The sequence below is a fragment of the Antennarius striatus genome, chromosome 6 (genome assembly GCF_040054535.1).
Source record: "Antennarius striatus isolate MH-2024 chromosome 6, ASM4005453v1, whole genome shotgun sequence".
In the NCBI taxonomy this organism is placed as follows: domain Eukaryota; kingdom Metazoa; phylum Chordata; class Actinopteri; order Lophiiformes; family Antennariidae; genus Antennarius; species Antennarius striatus.
In genome coordinates, this window is record NC_090781.1 from 6,240,394 (window position 1) to 6,262,852 (window position 22,459).

Below are 22,459 nucleotides of genomic sequence, written 5' to 3' on the forward strand. Positions count from 1 at the left end.
GCTACAGTACCAAGAAAACACCTGATGGAAAATATGGCATGGCATTGATTTTAGATTATAATTACACTATTCCAATTAATATATCTTAAATATACGTATTAATATTACCATATGATCAATTTAGCTGCTGTCAAAACAACAAGAATTGAGAGGCTGCTGTGTAAAACTGAAACCAATGCATGATATTCATGTTACTTCATTCAACATGATTGGCTATCTGGGCTCATGTGATCAACACAGAGAGAATGAGCTACTGTATAATGAGAGAGGATATGATCCAAAAGAAAGAAAAGTGCGACTGTAATCACACCAACATCATGATAGGATGAAAAAACCATAAAGAAAATGAAGTTTGGAGATAAAATTTTATTTAAATGTTATACATAAATCTTTAGTTTTTGTTCTTTTTTTTTTTTAAATCCAGCTAAACAAATATTTATATATATATCATATATTTTATATATATATATAAAAGAAGACATTTCAAACATTTTAAATATTAATACTTCTTATTTACAATTCAAAGCATTACATGAAATAATAACAATAACAATGCAATTTCATAAAAATGTTACAAAACTTTTTTTTTGTTTCCATTTGAAAATCGGCAAACTGATATTTCCAGAGCACATGTGGAGCTGGTCTACATTCAAACAGTAACAGGAGCTGTGCTCAGCTCTTCAGTTTCTGAACTCCTGGATGTGTAACCCAATTCATTTTTCACATTAGTCACCTTATGAGATCTATTGACATAGTTTGATGTCAAATAAAATTCTATAGAGGAAAAAAATTTAACTGTCATAAAAATGCACCAGAAAGCTGTATATTCCACATACAGCTGAATGCACCTAAAAAATCAGTATGGTCTCTGTTGTGTAAAGGGACTGAGAAGGAGCATGTTTTGTGACTGTGTGGATGTGTGCATGAACAAATACTCAGTATTTGTCAGTGAGTATGTCTGTCAGTATGTTAGCAGATAAATCAGTTGATAGGGCAGGAAAATCCATATGACACATGGACCAATTCTCAAAACCAAAACAAACAGTAGCTAACAGTCCAGCAGCCTGGCCTCTACTGTAGATAGTCAACGTTATCAATGACAATACTACAGACTGTCACAACCACGTTCTACACACTTTACCCTTTGTTTTCTCTACATTCCCCTCAAAGTTCCCCTGGCCTAAATTTCCCTGGAGTCAGAAACAACTCCAGTCAGAAACAACAGAAAGAGTCCGTCTGATGTCCACACTGGCATTCTCAACCCATTTATCATAAAAAAATTAAAAATCCTGGCACAAAGAAGCTCTTAGGAGTCTATTGGATATTCAGTAGGCGTTGTGCCGTTCCACTCCAGGCTGCCTTGTGTGGGGGATCTGGACAAGAGAAAGCATAAAAAAATCCATTGGAACAGGAAATCTCAAAGGGATGTAGGTGTCAGGTTTTGACCCTGGGACTGGCTGGGAAAACAAAGTATCACCGTAGCACGATGCCATTCATGAGGGAAATTGATGACATGACATACCAGCCTTAGAAAGAGAAGACAGTAGAGAGCTGTTAGAGAGAGATGAGGCACTGGCAGCAAGAACACTTCTAAGTAACTGCAATGAGAGAAAAAGTTCAACATATGGTAGAGAGGAAAAGAAAAAGCAGAAGCCATGCCAATGAACGTTGCAAAATGCATCATAAAACAGTACAAAAGGAAAAGGATGAGCATTGCGCCATGCAACTGAATGACAACAGTGCCGTAATGACAAAGGTCTGGACCCTGATTGGCCAGTGCATATTGAGACCTGTTCATTCATGATGCCAGACAGCTCAGTCAGCATGTCCCGGTAGTGGGCTCTCATCTCCTCTTGATACTCAAGCTGGTCCTCCTTGATCAGACGCTCATTCACATCCAAAGCCTGTCCACAGGCTTCAGCAAACTGCCTGCAGGAGGACAATAGAGGTGTTCTATTTATTAAAGTTAAGAATCTTACATTGAACCTAAGCTTTCATGAGCTCTTGTAAGAATTGTCGTCCATACAATAAACGTGTTTTCTAATCAGCCTTTAATAGTGAGTTAAAGTTTATTATTGCATTTTTAAATACTATGGTTCAATAGAAATAAACATGTTAAATGAAATTCAAGAAATTAATACTATCTTTTTTTAAGTTGATATTGCATATGGTGCGTTTATTTTGGTAGCAGTGGAGCGGAACCATTGACTGTACCGAAGTTGCTCCAGCGGGAATATTTGAAGCGCACCTGCTTCCCCTTTTTCTTCTGTACATCTGCGTCTTTGGCGCTCCTGTTTCTATGTGTTTATTGAGTTGTAAATGAACAAAAAATGTAAAATCACACAGTGTTAGGGTGTGATTGTTGAAAGACAGTAGCTTAAAAATGATTCAGTTACTTATAGAAGAAATTAGTTTCTCCTTAAAAGCGCCATTTTGTGCCAAACTAAACTGGCTCTGAAACAGTCATGCTACTGCAAACGAGATCTGAATGGGGACTGCGTTGAATTTAAAGACAGTGGTTCTAAATTAAAGTTGATTGGCACTATGAGCCAGTTGCTTGGTAAAATATCGTTAAAATATGTAACAAGCGCTTTCCATCGAGTGTATTTCACAGAAGCAAAATGTCAAGTTGGTCATAATTAGGAGACACTGTGATCCGCCTTTGAAAGGTTATTACCAATTCATTACCAATTTTGTCAAAGAGTGTCTATGAAAATGGTGGAAATGTGTTATCAGAAGTGGGAAATGATAAGAAGGAGAATATATTTTATTTGAAACTAGAAATACAGAATGGAGCCATCCTTTGTTTGTTTTTTTAATAAGAAATTAACACAACAATCACAATCAGGAAAAAAGTGTGTTCTGATTTTTTATTGTTAAAAAATCAAACACGCAATCACTGCACTTTTATTACTTTTTAAAAAAAATCTGTTTTTTCACTCCACTGGGGGAAAAGGCCATCCAGAAGATCTGGGAAATTAGAGTATTTCTATGTTTTGTTACAATTGAAGCTGCAATATTACATACAGTATTTCTAGTCATTTAAATTAATTTCATGTGAAAGTTAAATATAAACAAATAATAGATTTAGATTTATTAAATAGAAATAATCCATTTTTTACTCAAACATCAAATGCATTTATTACATTTACAACAATTTTAGTTTATTCACTTGTAAAATACTGTGTATGTGGCTCTAAGACATGCTTCAAAAGTATATGTTGAAAGAAATGTGATCGGTTGAGTGGTGATTTAAACCTTTATGCAAATATTGAGTATTAATGGGGCAAATACCAACAACACTTAACACTGAATTTACGCTGAATTTGTATAATCTTACCTGAAGATCTCCTTCAGCAATTTGACCTGGTTGTCTGGGTATTTCTTGGCATTCTTCTCCTCTAAAAATGCCCTTGCGTACGCCATTGGCCCTGCATTCACCTGTAGGGAGATCAGCAAATAAAACAATCCATCCAAATTCGCCTACAAAAGTGTATTTTGGAAAAAAACTCCACCTTGACACTGACGCTGCCCTGCAGCTTCAGCTGCAGCCGGATCATGTCCACCTCCTCCATGCTGCAGAGCTGGTTGAGCTCAGAGACTTTACGTGACATCTCATCAATGGCCACTTCAATGGGGTTCATTTCTGTGCTCTGCTGCTCCACCACCTGGATACGCTTTTTGAGGTAGGGGAAGCTGGAGCTCGCTGAAGAAATAAGAACTCGTTAGACAGGGTGCAACCTTTCAGCGTCCTACAAACGTCCTGTTGGGTTTCTCTGTCCGTTAAAGCGCTTTGAAAAATCTGCTGATTGTGATTAAGTGCTATACAATTAAAATTTGATTGATGTGTGAATAGAAACTCAGACACTTACTGGTCAATATTGTGCGTCTCTTGCACTGCTCCTCCACGTCTCCATGCTTCTTCCCCGACAGAGTAAACGGCGTCTCAAACACGAAGCGGTTGATGTTGTGATGTCTCTCAAAATCCGTTCGTTTGTCTTGCTGTTCTTTCTCATCAAAGTATGGCAGAACATACGTCACTTGAATGTAGGCAAACTTGGGGTCCAGGTCTTTTGGATTTACCTATTTTTGAAAGGTGTTAAGCAAGAGACAGTGAATATTATCTGAGTTTATGTGTACTGCCATAATGTAGGCTAAACTATACTAAAAATTAGGTTTTAAATGTAAATGCATAAAACATGATCCTCAAATACTCCACAGTTCACAAATTTGTTTTCCAATCACAAACATTACTTTTAAATTCAAACATAGACATTATGAATGAGAAAATTTATAAGTATAATATCTTTTATTAGTACATACACAACATACTTGTAGAATGTGGCAAATGTGTGGATCATGGATTGTGCATCTCCAGATCTTTTTTGTGTAAATTTCTCTAATCCAATCACCTTATTGGAGTCCTGGATCATCTTGACGTTATCAGCTCCAAACTTGTCTGAGTAGAGTTTGAGTAATCTCTGTGAGATTTCTGACAGCCCTGTAAGTTTTGGCTCTTTGTAGATAAACTCTTTGCTCTCCTCCTCCTCAAAGAAACCCTACCACAACACAGACAGATGCAAACATGAATTAAGAATGCTGTTTGGTCCCCTGGTGTCTGAGTGCAATGCATGGGTGATGTTGAGCTGATGTTGCTTTTGTTGTCTTGATGCACGTCAGTCTGCGTTTATATGCCCCCTAGCGGATTCTCATAACCATAACACATGTTAGAACAACACCTTTTCCAGCATCAGGTTGAATATGGGAGAGGTCGGTGGTCATTTTCAAAGCAGAGTGGAAGTCAAAATGTCAAAGGTGAATGACTTTTATTAAGTCCCATCTTCCTGCTCTGTTTTTACGACAGCTTTTCTTAATATTTAGAGAGGCAATAACTTCATTATTGGAGATTACGGGAAGTCAAATGGATCGCAGCAAGCTTGACACAAACCTTTCAAAGGGTAAGAGCAGCAGATGTTAATAGTGGTAGAAGGAGAAGAGAGGTAAAGGTGGTTAACTCTGAAGACAATGGGAAATTCAAAGACATACAAAACTTACCGCAATCTTGATCAAGAATATAATTTCAAAAAGGAAGAAAAGAGCAGACAGAGAAATTAAGGATGCTGCCTTAGTAAAGATAAATCTGTTCTTCATATCCTTTCATCTGTATGTGTCACTGGTGGGGCGTTGGGGTATTCTCCTCCCCGTGGAGGTTAAAAATTAAGCCTTTTAAACTCCATTGTTTTGTCACTCTGAAATCCTTTTATAAAACTATTATCTGTTCATTTTCAATTAGGAAACTGTGATAAGAGCTTTAAAGAGACTATAAATCAAGACAGTGGCCACAGATAGGGTCAGGGATTCCAAAAAGTTATTCCAAATGATGGGAAAAAAACCTGCCACACACCCCAAGTGATATTAAGATTTGAAATGTTACTTTTGTTTTTTCAAGAGGATTTGAGATCCTGGCCTTGATGTCTGCTTCCATGGTTCAAGACACTAAGCATTAAAAACTACACTGGAATAATTGAACAGCAAATTCCTCTTGCAGAAATGATGACTTGAACATTGCAGTACATTTTTGGTTGCTCTTGGGCTATAGATTGAGAGGCCAACGTAGAGTTTTCAACATAAGCGCCCTTATGAGTGAGAAGTGTACTCACCTGTCCATAAAAAGCTACACGATAGTAGCGGCCAAACAGCCGCTTTTCTGAGTTCACCACCTCAGTCACCTTGAGATAGGAGCGATGGATGTCATAGTACAGCTCCGACAGCCTCTGTCGACGTACACACACACACACACACACACACACACACACACACACACACACACACACACACACACACACACACACACACATAACACACACACACACACACACACACACACACACACACACACACACACACACACACACACACAGTCGCATGGTACAGGTGAAATAAATTCATGATGGACAATCAAAAAACCAGGCAGGTTAAAAATTACTGTACCTTAAAGTCCCTCCTCTTTTCAAAGACAGCGATGACGGGTTTGTTGATGTCGGCGATGAGCTCGTGTCTCTCTGATTTCCACAGGTAGTCCACACACAGCTCCAGCTGCTCCACCAGTGTGTCCTAACACATCAGAGCAAAGAAACACCCCATGGACACATAAGAGACACTGCAGAAAGCTCATCTTGTCTGGTAACAGTGGTTATAGAGCAGAAAGAGTGCTGACCTCTGTGTAGGGTGTGTCTTGTGTACCAGCGTCTTCCTTCATGGCACCCTCCTCTTTGACATTAGGGCTGATGCACATAAATGCAGCCCAGCCCATAGAGAACGACGCTGAGGTTTTAGAGAGGAGAAAAAAACATCATTAGAAATAAAACTATTTGTGTAAAAATCATATGAAAACTTCCAACAAATGTCAGCGTGCTTCATTCCAAACCCTGGTGACACAGGACATCCTATCCAGTAGACTGAATCAGGCTCAAACAATTGGAATAAAAAGTGCAAACCTGACAAAACATTTGTCTACACTGAGCAGAAAATCTGATCCATGAGTTTTTACATTCAGCGAAGCGGTGATGTTTTGTAATTGTCAGTGTGTGTGTGTTCATCCTTCTGTCCATCGACAAAATATTTTCACAACCGTTGCAGATAGAAAGATGAAAAAAAGGTACATTACTGGGGCGACAAAGGGGATAAAAATGATGATGACCTTGACATTGAGAAAACTAGGTCAAGGTCAAATTACAACTTTTGTACATTTTTTGCACAAGATAGAAAGACTAAACTAAAAGCGTTATAATCAGGGGGGCAAGGGGAAGAAAATTAGATCATAACCTTGACCTTGAAAAACTAGGTCAAGGTCAGATTTTCACTTTTATACCTTTTTCGGTACATATCTCAGAAACCTGATGAGATTTAATCACAAAACAAAAAGCAACATTTTCAGGAAGCCAGAGGCCCAAAAATGTGCCTCTGGGTCAATGTCATTCTCGATAGTACAATATAGATTTCATTGCTGCGAACATTGTAAAAGTAGGTCAGGGTAAAATTTTCAATGCAGGGGTGTCACGGGATGTTGCAGTCTCTGACTGCCTTGTTAAAAGCTGAAATCAAAATTCCTTCCATCAAATTCATGTCCACCTGTTGGAAGCAGTTGAAATGCCATTGTCCTGTACACCCACTCCATCCCACAGCTCCTCATCTTTCCATTGCTGTGTTTTGACCTCCCACTCCCATTCCCAGCAGGCCCCAGGCGCACACACTCACTGTCTTGATCTCTGGAGGTAGTTAGTAAGGAGCTACAGTTAAAGACAGGACTTTCTTCAGGGGACACGCTGGACATCCTGGCCTTGTCAGCTCTCCAGTAGCCTGTTTTGTAGGAGCGGAGGAGGAGGAGGCGTTTTACACTTGCTTTTGCCTTATACTCAAGGACAAGGTTGACAAAAAAAGCTGAGCTGTTGGCATGCTAGGCTAGCTATTAGCTTAGTGTGGATAGTGCATGTAAGAAGAAGTCAGACATGCGCAGTAAATGAGACACATGCTGCAGTGAAATGAGGAAGCACGCACAAAAAACACTGTTGATAAAGGAAGGAGAAGCACAGCACAGCGTGCAGACATGAGTCCCTTAGTCTGCGAAAGGCTGTAGACAGGACTGGCAATCGGATGCAAACACAGATCTATACCACCCAGTTTAATTCCTGATAAATCTTCATCATACCAAGACACTGATCACCAGTGTGATCACATTCATTCAACACCCCCTTCAAGACAGATAGATATAGGGAAGTTTCCAGATTTAAAAAAAATAAGCTGTGCTCAGATTTTCTACTCATATGTTACCATGTCTGCAAGGTTGCACACACTCTCATAGCTCTCACATGCACAAAACATTTGGGCATGTGCATTAATACATAAACCATGCTACAAAAAGTAGTTCCTGGATGCTGCAGGCCCATACGAACCTCTCCTTTTCAGCGATTCAGCAATCAGGGCTGATATATGGATATAGCACATGGCAGCCTGTGGAAAGTACAGATACAGATAAGACATACCTAAATAGCTCCAGTTCCCAGAACCGTGAGGTGTTGTGAAGTTTTTGAGGTGAAAAGTGTAACATTTCTGACCTCTGAGAGATCGCCGTTGCGGACATGAACCTTCGCCATGCTCTCCAGCCACGTGCGTCGAAGTTCGGGAGTGCTGGCATAGGAGTTGGCCAGACTATACTGAAGATCCACCAGCATCTCTGGATCCTTCTCGTGTTCCTTCATTTGTGCTGTGGCCATAAGAACCGTTCTGATCCGCTTGGTCAAATCCTTTACCTCAGCTGGAAAAGGAGTGTTCTGTAGAAAAAAACAAAAACATTTCAATCACTGAAATAGTGAATAATAATAATAGTGAAATAGAATAAAATACATCATATAGGAAACACAGTGGCATTTCTATAGCCTGGTTTGCCTTCAGTGGTGAATCTCCATTGGCAAAGTTATTGATGATTGCCAGGGACTGCTGGAATCTTGAGCCTCCAATGCCAGCATCTGCTATCAGCTGGCTCACTGCCTTGATAACCTGATGAGGAAAGACGAGTATGGGGTGAGAAAATGTTACCAACTACAAAATACTATATGCGTCCACATTTTGTCTCACTGACCTGCAGATGTGAGCGGACTATAGATTTGCCCTTGGTGAACTCAAAGTTTTTTCTCATGACAAAATACAGCAGAGCAGCCGCTTCTGTCTGGGTGGAGCTGGAACGATGGTTACAGCACTTGAGGATTTCATAGCACAGACAGCCACACAGGTCTGCTTTACCCTGGAAGAATGCACTGGGGAACTGTAGAAAGAGATTCAGATGTCACTGTACATACAGGAAACAGTGAGAGTCCCAAACTGCAAGCATAAGATTTGCGTCACCTTTTGTACAAAGAGCCTGAGTGCAGCGAAGATGTGCCGCAGAGTGGCAGTTGATTGGTTGATCTGAAAGAAGAGCAAGTAGGTGTCCAGCACCTTCTTCATCAATGCATTTTGTCCATCATCCATCAGCAGCTGCTTCTGTATCGATTTGTAGGAACAAAATAAGAGAGTACAGTTGTTAACCACTAGGTGGTAGTAGAGAATCAATACATTGCTAATAAACTGGAAGCGCTTTGTACAATGACAACTGAATTTTGATAAAATTTGTATTGTACTTAATTTAAACCATGGAATGATGGTGAACATTTTTTACCTTTTAAAAAGCATATATATATATTTAAATATATATATTTGAGAGGGTGGGCAGTATGGAATAAAAGTTTTGTGTGACACACTTTTCCCAAATGAAGATATTAAGCCATATTTACAAAAATACCTTGCATTTATAATTAATTTTAAATGTGCAAAACTGAGCTCAAAGCACAGATACACGGATAGCAAGGAACTATAAAATAATATTAGGGACCACACATATCAGAGTAATGAAATATACAGATGACACTCAAAGTGAATGTAGTATGAGGTTGGTAAATACAGAAAAGACTTGAGACCTTGTGATGGTGAACAAAGAGCTCCAGTACATCCAGTACAGTGAGTGCCACCTCAGTGGACAAGTTCGCCTCGATATCTGTAGGACTGAGGGTGTCGCCATCCGGAATATTTCCATCTGGAAACAAAATCAAAGATGAATAAATCTCAGCAACATTTATATTTATCTCGTTCAGTTCGTATATATGTTTGTGTGTTTACCTGTCTCCATCATCTGCAGCAGCTTGGGGTTAGTGAGTGCATTCTTGCCTCTGATGATGGGCATGGTTTGGGAGCGAGCATGTCGGTGACCTTCCCCTCCAGACGACGCCATCCTGGAGGCGACAGCAGGAATCAGCAGCTTGCATTAGCCTCTGGGCTTGCATGCTGCATTATTTAATACTTGTTAACCTGTTTACCTATCAGGAGTCTCAACACATAGGCAGCTTACTAATCACACATAACACTGCAGGTATGAGGAGATGCATGCTGCGTACACAGTCATAGTGTATCGCACAGAAACACAGTGATCACAGCGAGGATGATGCTACACATCCAGGGAAATGATCCTAAACCCACGGGGTGTTGCGGGTTGCCCCTGTATGAAAATACAGTATATGGCTATTTTCTGACTACTAAATATGTGCAGTTTGAGCCAATCCCTAGACATCGCAAACATCAAGAGCAAATTCAGTAACCAAAGACTTGGTAGCTTGTTATGAAGGTGAGGTGTTTTAATGGTGAAGGGTGATTACCATTGTGGGAAGAGGCTGGAGGGTTGAGAGGACTGGTTAGGGCCCTTCAGGGTGCCATTGGCCTGGGTGGACTGGGCCAGCTTTACTGCCGCCGCTAGCTTCCTGTTCACAAGCCAATCATACCAAAGCTAACATTAGTTGATTTGGTTGAGGCAATTATTATAATCAGTTATATTCCGTTTGGCAAGCTGATGGTTGCATGTACATGGTTGCAATCAATACATACTGATCTATGTGTAGGTTTTTATATATTTATGTGTTTATTAATTTTTTTATTGACATTTTGAAGTGACTGCGTCACATTCCTGCAACACAACATGCTAAACACATGTAGGAGATCCAGTGAGACCTTGACATGTTAGGAGTGGCTGCAGTTGGATAGAAAGGTTAGTGGCAGCAGAATCAAAGTTTTTGGTTTATTATTAGTATCACATTGTGTGATTTTTGTGTTAAGTCTTTACAGTGTTAGTGGAGGGTTTCTGTCAGCATTGGTGTGATACAGGCAGTGAGGAGATTATAACATTTTAGTGTGATGAAACCAAGAGACACTTAAGCTGCAGAGCAAATCAGTTGGATAAATGGATTTCAACAACTGTGTTATATCCTCATAATAATTTAAGAAGCTTGATCAGGGAAATGATTTACCAATATATACAAATTAAACATTACTTTGAACAGCCAAAAGAAAGAGCACAAATTTAGGCAGCATCACTGACAATCCGTTTAAAGCTGTAGCATGCACAGAGGGAGGGGGCATGAGGCATGCAATGAGTCGACAGACAAAAGCAAGGTCACATGTGGCAGACACAATACAAATGCCTGTGTGTGTGTGTGTGTGTGTGTGTGTGTGTGTGTGTGTGTGTGTGTGTGTGTGTGTGTGTGTGTGTGTGTGTGTGTGTGTGTGTGTGTGTGTGTGTGTGTGTGTGTGTGTGTGTGTGAGTGTGTGTGTGTGTGAGTGTGTGTGTGTGTGTGTGTGAGTGTGTGGGTGTGAGTGTTTATCAATTGATTTACATTGTGGAGATGCGCCAGCACACAAAAGATTTCCAGTTATGCCATCTCCTTAATGAATGCTAATTTCATTTATTTCCCTCTCACAGGTTGTTTCTGTTCCACAGTGTTCCTGGTTGATGCCCACTGATTCCACTATCATATCTCAATTAAATTTCCTTTCCCACCCAACCCAAGGTGGATGACCGCCCTCCAGAGTCTGGGTCCTGCCCGGAGTTTCTCTCTCAATGAAGGAGTTTTTCCGTGCCACAGTTGCTTAAGCTTGCTCTGGGGGGTTCCATTAGGTTTCTCTGTCTGTTAAAGCACTTTGAAATGTCTGCTGATGAGATTAAGCGCTCTACAAATAAAAGCTGGTTGATTGATATTATTACACCACTACAACAGCCACTCATAGATTTGGAAAATGTGTGTAATGTTTTTTAAGGGGCAAATAACTGCAACAACAACTTATTTTGAAGTTTTTATGGTCATATTGTAAGTGAAATCAATTCCAAAACAAATGCTCAGATACTGATTTAAGAGAAAGAACAGTGACACCTGTAGTACAGTGATTTTGAGTAATACTTATTTGTCTAGTAAATTTATGAGTGTAAAATAAACTTAAGTAATCTTTTTGATCACAAAGAAGATCCAAAGAAGACCCTGAAGAAACAACTTTCAGGCCTTGGCCGTTAGTGGCAAACCTATCACCCGGAACAAAGACCACAAAGTCCCCTGGCAAACAGTTCAGTATGTCACTGTACAGATTTTTTATCTTCCTTTTGGTCTTATCTAATCTGAACACACACATGCATGTGAGGATTTGCTAACAGCTGACTAATAACCGATCACCTTCATTTATGTTGGAAATCCGACCACTTTCACATTTTCCTGATGAAACAGAATAGATTCCTTTCACTAAAGTATTCTTTTATCATGGTTTGACAAACTATTTAATATTTAGAACCAATTTTATGGGGCTTTAACAACTGGATTACTTGACAGGCTAGCAGCCCAGTTAGCGGTCTTCCTGGTTTGTTGGCTACGCAACGCTTGAATAAATCATTACCGACTGACTCAGCCAGGCATGAAAGAGATAACAGAGAGATACACTGAGCCTGAAACAAGCGTAAGACTGTGAATCCCCCATGGCCTGGTATTACAGACGAATGTTAAGTAGCTAGCAGACCCAGACAGGCTCATCTGAGAGCGCTAGCAAAGCTTCCAGCTATCTTTACTCTGTAAAGCCTCCACACACAGTAAATCATGGTGCTCTCCCGCCTTTTGTTGGCTTACATCTCAGCATCTTACTGCTGAAAGGAAAAAGAGAGCTAATTTAATTAGCTGGGAGGAACCAGAAGATGGAGGAGTCAAGCGGTGCCAATGGCTTAGCTCCAGAAAGAGTGCACACATGCAGGATAACAACCCCCATCCTGTGCTTGCCAACTACAACAGTACAATATCCCAATATCCAGCAATGCTTTTCATTCAACCACAAGATCTAAGAGTTTCACCCCCCCAACCCACCCCTGCCCACACTCCTTTACCTAGTCCCCTCTTGAAGCTCATCCCTGGCATGCCCTCGCACACAGAGCACATATTAGTATTTCTGCACAACTGTGCCCCATTCATTTATTTGTGTTTGCATATAGGTCGCTGTCTGACTGCATTTACATATGTGTGCAGTCATGCGTGCACATCATTCTATGAATTATGGAGCAGTGGATGGGGGAATATTACAACCTTTGAATGCAGCACGTGTGTTGCGTTAATAAACTGTTTCCATATCTGCAGAGTTACAATAAATGCATGTGAACAGGTTGAAATCTCCGGGAGCCTGAAGAAGAACAGACTCACCTGGCTATGTGGCGTTTTCCCAGGAACCTGAAGTGCTGAAGACAAAGCCTGAAAATTTGCAAAAAGAACTTGGTTTGTTTGCTTTAAACTGGTTCATGAGTTAACATATGATAAGTGAAACAGGACAAACAGGAAATGGTTCATCAGCTGAGTTATTCAGTGGATACCCTATCTGCTTAAACTCACTGGGATTACAGACCATTTATTTCTATATATGCGCTCTCATTTTTATCCATTCACTTATGGCTCCATTCATCCCCTTTTTCTTCTCTCATTTTCCCATTCCCATTCCTGTCACATGTTTTTTTCCCCTCTGTCCAGATTAGAAATAGTCAACATAAAATTGAGGTTCTCTGCATTGAAGGAAAAAGATCACTTACTCTAAAATGTTAAAAAAGTCAGAGATCTCCTGGTGAATGGCTCTGTGCCAGTAGGACACCAGCACATCTGTGAACAGGTAAGAACAGAATTTATGTACATTGGCCATTCTACAAAATTCGTGTGAAGTTCAGAGTTGGAGACACATTTTTAAAAGTTGTTTTTTTCCAAAAACCTTGTATATACATAAATTGTTCCATGTTTCTACGGTACAAATCTAGAAAAGGCGCAGTCAAATTTAATATATTAATGCCTTGCCTGTTCTTGAAATGTTTTCCCGCACCTGAAATGTGTCACAGCAACACACTGCAATAAAAACTTACTATATATTAATTTGTTAAAATTGTGTGTCCATACACCCTCCAAAGAATATTTTTAGAAATTTATTATGAAGGGTTTTACAATTAAATCACTTGAAATAAATTTTTAAACAAATTTCAAAGTTTATTTTCCAAGACTTTTCCAAGACTTTCCAAGACTTTCCAAGACTTTATTTTCCAATTTTAAATGCAATCTTTTTTGCAAAATTTCAGTGATCTTAAAGATCTCAGTGTTAATTAGTTATTACATTGAATGTACATTTAACTAATAGTCATCATATAATATGTTAAAATATTTTAACAACAAAAACACGGCTATTGTCAAAATAGTTCACGTGTAGTATAAACATAGCAGAGTACAAAAAACCTTTACAAGTCACAGTCTGGATTAGATGGCATCAGCATATAATTTTGTGCATGATTGTGTAATTGTAATTTCCTACCCTCAGATATGGTTTTCATGATATGCAGAAAGCACATGAGGAGACTGCGGGTCTCTGCCTGGTCCAGCTTGTCACAGCGAGAACCGTAACCTATGAGGGATTGTGGCCGAGCAAACTGAGGAGAAACGTGTGGAGAGGAACACAGTCAATGATACAATGTTTGTAGAAGAATTCATTTTAATGTGGATTTGAGGAAACTGGACAGGACGAAAACCGCTGTGACATTAGTGTGAGTGACCCATGTCTACATGTACACCAGAGAGAGGGGGAGAGAGAGAGAGAGAGAGAGACATATGATATATATATGTATGTGTGTATATATATAATGTATATATATACTGTATATATATACTGTGTATATATATACTGTATATATACTGTATATACATACTGTGTATATACATACAGTGTATATATATATACATTATATACGTCTTGAGGGGCTCAGGTCTTTACAAGCAACGTCTTTACTCCACAAATAACATGTGGGAAAGAATAAGACCGCAGCTGATGTTGTCCTGTACACCATCTAGCAGTGGTGTCCCAAAGCACGACTCATATCTCAGATTTCCACCAGTATCTCATACAAAAATATAGACAGAGCGAAGGCACGTATCTCAAAAAACTCGCATGTCGCGTTACTCGTATTTCAAGATGCTACTGTACTGTATTGGATATGTCATAACACAAAAAGTTGCTGCTTAATCTCTTCTCTTTTCTCACCTTCTCACAACCGTCCATCTTCTCACTGTTCCTGTCACTGTTACTAGGGTTGGAGTCCACGCTGATCAGGGAACCTCGAGAGTCGGCCTGGTTCCCTGTCCCAACTGCCAAGGATGAGAAAGCTGGAAAGGGGGAGGGGGGCTAAGCATCATTGTCCTCGGGTGAAAAATTATTTTTAGCCACACACAAGCGCATCACACACAGCTACCTGTGATGGAGTTCAGTACTTCTTTGGAAAAGGAGGCATCGACTGAATTTCCATGGCGGGTAACAGAGATCATTCCTCCAGCCACTCCCCCTCCCACACTGAGGTCGTCTCTTGAGCCCTGGCAGGTGGGCAGATAGAACTTTATCAAATGGATGAAGGAAAGTTTCATGATTTTATAAGACAGAATAATAGTCTGAAAGCATTTCCAATATTTCAGATATAAGTTTAGAACAGAAACCAGGAGGGCAGGGAACTCCGGTCACAGATTCTAAGATGTTAACTGGACGGATTTATTTCTATTTATTTCACAATGAAGGTAAACATAATCAACAATCACTTTGCCGTACTTTTCTGTGGGAGCCCTCATCTGACAATAATCTTGTTCACAGATTGAACCTAACAATAAAAATAAGTCCCTACTGCAGAAAAAGAAGTTTGAAGCACATTAAGTATATGAGATTTAGACTGGCAGCCAGAAATAAGCCCATGCAGAATCATACTAAATTCCATGTTTTACCATTAAAACTGGGAAAAATAAAAATGATGATATTTGTGTGTGGAAAAGATTGGGGGAAAGAAAATACGAGACATTTTCAGCTATGCTCTGGAAAAAGACTGATGGAATTATGGATGGGGTGCATGCAAGAAATTCATATATACTGTACCCCCTCCTCATTGAAAAGACCATTGTGTATTTATCTGGACTCTTACTTGGTCACTTGAAGTGAAGTAGATGGGGAAGAGATCCCTGAGAAAAAATCGAGGCATGTTGTCCAGGATCAGGCCGTACAGCGGCAGGTAGAGAGATGCAATTTTTGCCTGTTTCTCCTGGAAAGGAAGCAAATAAAAGGGACAAAACATTTAATAGAACTGCAAATAAGTTATGATGTGTCCTTGGAGGATTTATCACTACATAATTAATTTTATATGCATCAGATGATGGCCCACATCGCTTGTCATTGGTTAGGCTAACACATTTTAATTTATTTACAAAACATTCATGACATTGTGCATGTGGACTTTAATTAAGGATGACTCCTGTATTTAACTTCAGTACACATTTGTTTTTGACCACCTTAATCCAAATGCATCGCCTTTGTTCAGCCATTGACTGTATTTGGTTGTGTTTTGGACTTGCTCTGATCTGTACACTACCCCAAACCATTAAGACATCATCTCTAAGTCACAGAAGGATTTATACTGTAAGCCCATGACTTATCATCCATACTTTTTCACTGTTGTAAAAATGTTTTCTCTGGCTACCTTGGTTGCATAGCGTGCATCAAGAGAGTGTTTGGCCATTAGAGTCTTCAGGGTGGACAAGGCTAAGTGTCTGAGGTCTTGTTCATCCTGAAGGGCCAGCCCCAGTTCCCGTAGCAACAGGCCAGTCAAAAAGTGCTTCCTGCAGAACTCTCCAGTCAAGTTGTATTCGGGTACAGATGCTGCAAAAAAAATAATAATTTCTTTTCGGAAGCCAGTTGATGTGGACATAATGTGGGATAGTTCATCAATCCATCTAGATACAGTGAGCAAATGATGTCAAGGGTTTCCATGAATTTCATTATCATCATGTCAGTGTAGGATGCACACACACAAACACAAACCATTCAGGAGGAATCAGTGGAAATAATTACCATGACTACTTTGTGGCTCTGGGGATGCATGATCTGACACAGACAAACAGAGAAAGACAGGAAGTGCATGAGAGAAACACAGGGTTAATAGACATGAGAGTGAGTGCAGCTCAAGGTGTGACGGTTTGTGCATGAACCCTGAATTCGGGGAATTAATCTGGCTCTTACCTATAATCCGAGCAGAGGTCAGGGGCAAACTCAGAGGGATGTAGTGTTCATGGTTACACACCTCTCTCAAGAATTCAAATTTCAGCTCACACAAGACCTATCAAACACACAAAAATGTTGCTGACTTAAAATGATAAGTGTATCTAGTGACTGACTTTATTCAATCCCCCCCCCCCATTCATTCTTTGTTCTCTCTCTCTGTGTGCAACTGTAGCAGACAGCAGTGTGGTATTGTGCGGTATTATTTGTTGTGGGAATCCTTGGACGTCATCCAAGAGTTCTCCCACTTTTTTCGGGGGGCTTTAGAAAGGCAGCAGGAATTCTGAGGTTTGGGGCCCGAGGTTAAGCACCCATCCTGATAACAGGCAACTCCTCTTTCTGTTCAATGCAGCTTTAAGCTTCAAGTGTTGTGACTGACTCAAGTTCTAGCTGGCATCAAACAGTCTGATATGCACAACACCTCATGGATTTGCTCTTTCTTTTCAGTTGTTAACCACCCTGCACACCTACGACCCATCATCCACTCAACAAACTTCTTCATAGATAATTCACTTTCTGAAAGTATTGCTGATACATTGCCCAAGTTCTGGGCTTGCACTAGGAGGTAGTATGACTAAGCCACTGTGGCTCAGTGTAAAAGAATTGAGTAAGCCACAAAAAGCCACATTCTGTGTCCAAGACAGCGGCTTGCTATAATAGCAAGTAAAATTTACAAGTAAACATTGAATAATACCAAGAATCAGATTTAATAAAAATCAAAGTGTCTAAGTCAAAGTTAAAATGTCTTCTAGTCTAAGTAAAACTTACAAGTAAACATTGAGTAATATTTTGAATGATTGTATCTTCACATAGTGAATGCAAGTTTTCAATTGTTGGGGGGTGTAAAACCACGCTGTGTGTGGGGGAGAAATCCCCCCACAGGGGGGTCCGGGGAGCCCCCCACGGGAAATTTTTTTAGAAAATGGGGTTGTTTTCCTGCATTCTGAGGGCAAAATCTTCTGTTCAGTTTAGCTACAAGAATACACTAAAGTCAACAGTTCAAGTTTAACTATCTTTATCTCTATCCTACTTTATTCAGGTATAAATGTGAGATTCAATAATTGAAAACTTGCATTCACTATGTGAAGATACAGTCATGCAAAATATTACTCAATGTTTACTGTAAGTTTTACTTGGACTAGAAGACATTTTAACTTTGACTTAGACAACACTATTGGTGTGCCATAGTTAGGTTTTTTTGTTTTTTTATTCGATAATATGATTTTTTATTTCAATTTAAAAAGGCATATAAAATAGCAAATACACATTTAGGTGAATACACATTTACATACATCGCTGGTTATTCCTGCCGCTCATAGAGATCAAAAGTTTAAGACTACAAAAAAGGATTGATAACATCTTTCATTTACCTTCTGATCTGTCTGTCACCACTCCTCCCCCCTCTCAGCACTCACCATTTGTTGTTCAATTAGAATTTTAACAAAAAATCTACTATAAAACACTCTATTCTCTTTTTCTTTCAATCAAGCATCCTCGCATTGTCGTACACCAATTCGCGTGTTTAGCTTATAAAAAAAGAATACTGGTTTTTTTTTTTATTGGGCTAGAGGAGGTCATGACCCAAGTGCATATTTAATGATCAGGAGCGTACGGGTCACTTCAGCTATTTCCGTCGGCATGCGGAAATAGCAGCATGCTTTTGTTTTCTTATGTTATTGCTCGGGGATTTTCGCGGGTCCAAAAAAGTTGTAAGTTTTAGACTTTCCTAAAAATAAGAATGCCACTGTGGCTACAAAAGCCAAAAACCTTGTAGCCATATGGAATTTACTTCACCAATGGCGAAGTGGCGAATGGCTAGCGCAAGCCCAGCAAGTTCAAGTTTCATCTCTTTGATTGGACGTCTGAATCCGCTTTAAATCTGTGCTTTCCGGTGCCTCAGGTTCATCATCTGGTTCATAAGCCTGCTTTATCCTGCATTTCCCAATAGTCCTTCCATCAACAACTCTGTCCCTTCTCTACTTGCTCTACTCCCCCATAATTCTGTTACAGCCTTCCAGAGCTCCCTATCAACAAATACATTTGCAACCAGTCTTTCAAAGTCGACATTTGGCGTCCAACATTTGTGCCAGTTCACATTTTGTAACATCTATACTGTTTCCCAGTTTTGAGAAGGGTTACTTTTACCTTGCTGTCAGTAGCGGTGATCATGTTTATGTAATTGCTAATCAGCTTGAACGAGAAGCCTCTGTCCAAGAGAGTAAAACAACGCTGCAAAGAGACAGAGACCAGAGATCACAACCAGCAAGCTAAAATGGAGACAGATCATTTAACATAGATGGTAGAATCAGCAGGAATTTCACAAGGAAACAATTTACAAGACTCTATACAATTTGCAATGATCCATTCCTAGAACAATATGGTGTATGCTTAAAAATATGTTTGTGATAGAATCATGCAGATTTTACTGGGTCCTACATTTAAACAACAATTTAACTTATAATACAAGACACTTTGCTCCCACCTTGACAAAAGATGCCACAGCTAAGTTGGCACTGCGTGTCTCTTCTGCCAGGTCTTTGTTTTTCCAGAAGATGTGTTCGGACACCGTCTCCACCAAAGCTTCGAGACGACTCAGGTAGGATGAGGGGAAACGCTGGGGTCTAGGAAGCTTGAATGACAAATATTTGGTGTAAAACAATTATGCGCTGTGTCCCAGCTCAGCTTATGTAAATGCAAAGGAAGAGAAGGATAAAATAGGGTTGTCTAACTTACCTTTAGCTTGTCAGATTCAACTAAGTGTTGAGCCATGGATTTGACAATCAGCTCAAAGAAGAACCAGGAGAACTGAAATCACGAGTTGACAGAAAAAGGTGCTACATTTGTTGCACTATTTTCAATATTATTTATTATTACACTGATTTATTTTACTCTGAGACCTTAGAGGTGTTACCACATTAGTGAAAAATTGCAAACACTATTTCATAATAAACATTCTCATGTTTAAGTCTAAGGAGGGGGATAAACCTTCAAGGCATTCCTGACTGCTGTCTGCTCATTGCTCTTCAGGTCAAAGGTCATCCCCTTCGCCAGCTCTTCATGAACAGTCCTGAACCCGTGAGCCTCTGACTTGAACACATACTGCATGGTGGAAAGAAGGGACAGGAAATAACAGAGTTAGAAAGCACAGATAACTTAAGTCTGGTGCTGAGCAAGAAGGACACCAGTAAGGGAGGATTTCTGACAGGGAACATTTGGTTGGAGGCCCCAGGTGTCTGGGTTTATTTAAATTTTGATGGCCTGCAAATGTTTGGCTATCAGAACAATGTGACAGGTTGTGATTGGATAAATGGCTAATGAGGTTCTTCAGCCCAACATAGTTGAGAGTGTTCATGATAAACAGAGCATGTGCAGAGCTATAGTTTTCCAGCTTAATTTTTGCTGACCTTCATTTCAATCAGGAAACATTGATGAGACGCTAATTAAAATTCAGATCTACTGTGAAACACTGTATAGTCTTGAGATTTCTAACAGTAAAGGATGCTTTCATTTCAGTAGATGCACATTATGCATGACATTAAGTAGGTGGATGCATGTGTTGTAGGGGAACAAAGGAGTTGACATAGAGGTGTGTATATGTCTGCAGCCATTAGCCAACATGCAGAAGAAAGCCTCCATCCAGTTCACGTTTTATTCAGTCGTGCATTGTGCCACTTAAAAGTCAGGCTGAGGTTTTGCTACTTCATAACTTCAGAAAAGATTTGGTTATTTTGTTACTTTATCATCATCACGGTGAAACTGTAAGCTCCATAACTATAATTTGGGTCTAAGAGCTATAGAGACAAGAATCAAATTCAAACTTCGAGTGAACAAGTTTTTTGTTTGACTTTTTCCTATATTACTCCAAAAGATCAGGTGGCTCACGGCAAGAAGGGTTCGGGTTTGACTCCCTTCTGTGCGGGGTTTGTATGTTCTCTCCATGTCCGCGTTGGTTCTCTCCGGGTTCTTCAACTTCCTTCCACCTCAAAAAATATGCAGCTTTGATTAATTGATCACAGCAAATTGTCCAAAGATGTGATTGTGAGAGTGAGTGGTTGTTTGGCTTCATGTGACAATGACCGCAATCGTCTTGTCTTTAGCTGCTGTTCGGCCTTGCAGATAACAGGTGTTGCTGGAGCCTCTCCCAGCTTGCCGTGGGCAACAGGCGGGGTATTCCCCAGACGGTGTTTCTCTAACCGTAACTAAAGAAAATATCACTGAAATAGAATTGGTGGAAAGCTATCCTGATATGATTGCTTATATAATAAAGCCTGTTTGTGGAGGACAAGTGACAAGAGGGATCAGAGCGCTAACACATGCTCCTGGTCCAGTGAAGGGACCCATGGGCTGATAGTCAGGAAATTTAGCGGCTGGATGAGCTTTGGAAATTACAAACTTCTCCATTAAGTTGCAAATGGACAACTCCACCTGCTGCAGTGGCTTTTGGTCATGGAGTGAGGTGGGGAAAAGTTTATGCTTGACATGTCTCTGAGCTCTGGAGATGGGATGAACAGATTCATGCCTTTAACACTGAATTTTGAGAGGATTTTTGGAGTTGTCATGCAGGGTTGCCCTGTAGAGTATCTTACATTTTTGAATGTGTGGAGTCAAGAATGAATTGTTTGGGGTCTTTTTTACTTGTTCCCTTTTTTACTTTTTTTCTCTCTTCTTTTATCTTTGTTGTGGGTTAAGGAATCCAAGGCTGACACATTTTTGAATGTGTGGTGCCAGGAATCAATATGTCAGACTGGTATCTTTGTTACTTCATGGTGACTTGGAGGACATCAGGATGGCTCACTGAGATGTTATGCTGTAGGGATGACGGTATGGTTGGAGTGACAGAACCAGTCTGTGTGGTCGTTGATGAGGACTGCTGTCTCCTCGGGTAGATTTCTTGCTTTGATTACAGCCACATCATCTGGTTCTGGCATCTCTTACCCTGGATGCAGTCAGGTGGCTGGACAGTGGTATGCTAAAAGATTTGTCAATGTTTGAAGCCGGGATGCAGGAGAAGAAGCCATGGGTGCTTTTCAGAATGATATGAGCTGCTTGGAGTACAGCTATAAAAGGATAGGCTACATAAGGATGTATAAGGATCAAATTTACAATCTGACATGTTCACAATATGATGATGACAGCTGGACAATGGCAGACAGAGAGCATATTTAGACTTTGACAGCTTGCAAGTGATTGACTATTAAGAGAACATGAGCATCTGCTGGAGCCAATCCCAGCTGGTGAAAGGTGAGAAGCAGGGTACAACCCAGATTTAATTCTAGCTCATAAGGTGAGAGATTAAAGATTTTCTTTGTTTAATAGTAAACAGAATATTTTGAAAGTTGAACAAAAGCACATCTAATAATATTGTTACACAATATTTTGCTGTTACTGGATAATGACCACTAAATTTCTCAAGAAAAATCTGCAAATTAAGGGGCAAAAAAACCCATAACTTGTTGTC

The 22,459-nt window shown here is 39.9% G+C and overlaps 1 protein-coding gene across 2 annotated transcripts in view; it reads right to left on the reverse strand.

Annotated features, from left to right (window-relative positions):
- Positions 1–359: 359 nt before the first annotated feature.
- The window catches only part of dock10 (dedicator of cytokinesis 10), a 48,357-nt gene continuing 26,257 nt past the window's right edge, over positions 360–22,459 (reverse strand). Inside the window, exons 26-57 of one of the 2 annotated variants that reach the window (XM_068318326.1) lie at positions 19,987–20,100; positions 19,735–19,806; positions 19,484–19,630; positions 19,147–19,230; positions 16,963–17,059; positions 16,795–16,827; positions 16,424–16,602; positions 15,872–15,988; positions 15,161–15,278; positions 14,953–15,074; positions 14,230–14,344; positions 13,469–13,535; positions 13,089–13,136; positions 10,245–10,346; positions 9,712–9,824; positions 9,513–9,628; positions 8,902–9,039; positions 8,639–8,821; positions 8,446–8,556; positions 8,115–8,330; positions 7,953–8,010; positions 7,258–7,359; positions 6,218–6,324; positions 5,992–6,114; positions 5,661–5,774; positions 4,413–4,559; positions 3,873–4,083; positions 3,516–3,706; positions 3,341–3,441; positions 1,791–1,929; positions 1,523–1,598; positions 360–1,373 (exon numbers count right to left, since the gene is read on the reverse strand). In XM_068318326.1, coding sequence (XP_068174427.1) covers positions 1,315–1,373; positions 1,523–1,598; positions 1,791–1,929; positions 3,341–3,441; positions 3,516–3,706; positions 3,873–4,083; positions 4,413–4,559; positions 5,661–5,774; positions 5,992–6,114; positions 6,218–6,324; positions 7,258–7,359; positions 7,953–8,010; positions 8,115–8,330; positions 8,446–8,556; positions 8,639–8,821; positions 8,902–9,039; positions 9,513–9,628; positions 9,712–9,824; positions 10,245–10,346; positions 13,089–13,136; positions 13,469–13,535; positions 14,230–14,344; positions 14,953–15,074; positions 15,161–15,278; positions 15,872–15,988; positions 16,424–16,602; positions 16,795–16,827; positions 16,963–17,059; positions 19,147–19,230; positions 19,484–19,630; positions 19,735–19,806; positions 19,987–20,100 — 3,720 coding nt within the window. In that variant the 3' untranslated portion in view covers positions 360–1,314. The remainder of the gene's footprint in view (positions 1,374–1,522; positions 1,599–1,790; positions 1,930–3,340; positions 3,442–3,515; positions 3,707–3,872; positions 4,084–4,412; positions 4,560–5,660; positions 5,775–5,991; positions 6,115–6,217; positions 6,325–7,257; positions 7,360–7,952; positions 8,011–8,114; positions 8,331–8,445; positions 8,557–8,638; positions 8,822–8,901; positions 9,040–9,512; positions 9,629–9,711; positions 9,825–10,244; positions 10,347–13,088; positions 13,137–13,468; positions 13,536–14,229; positions 14,345–14,952; positions 15,075–15,160; positions 15,279–15,871; positions 15,989–16,423; positions 16,603–16,794; positions 16,828–16,962; positions 17,060–19,146; positions 19,231–19,483; positions 19,631–19,734; positions 19,807–19,986; positions 20,101–22,459) is intronic. The other variant, XM_068318327.1, reaches the window with a different exon arrangement.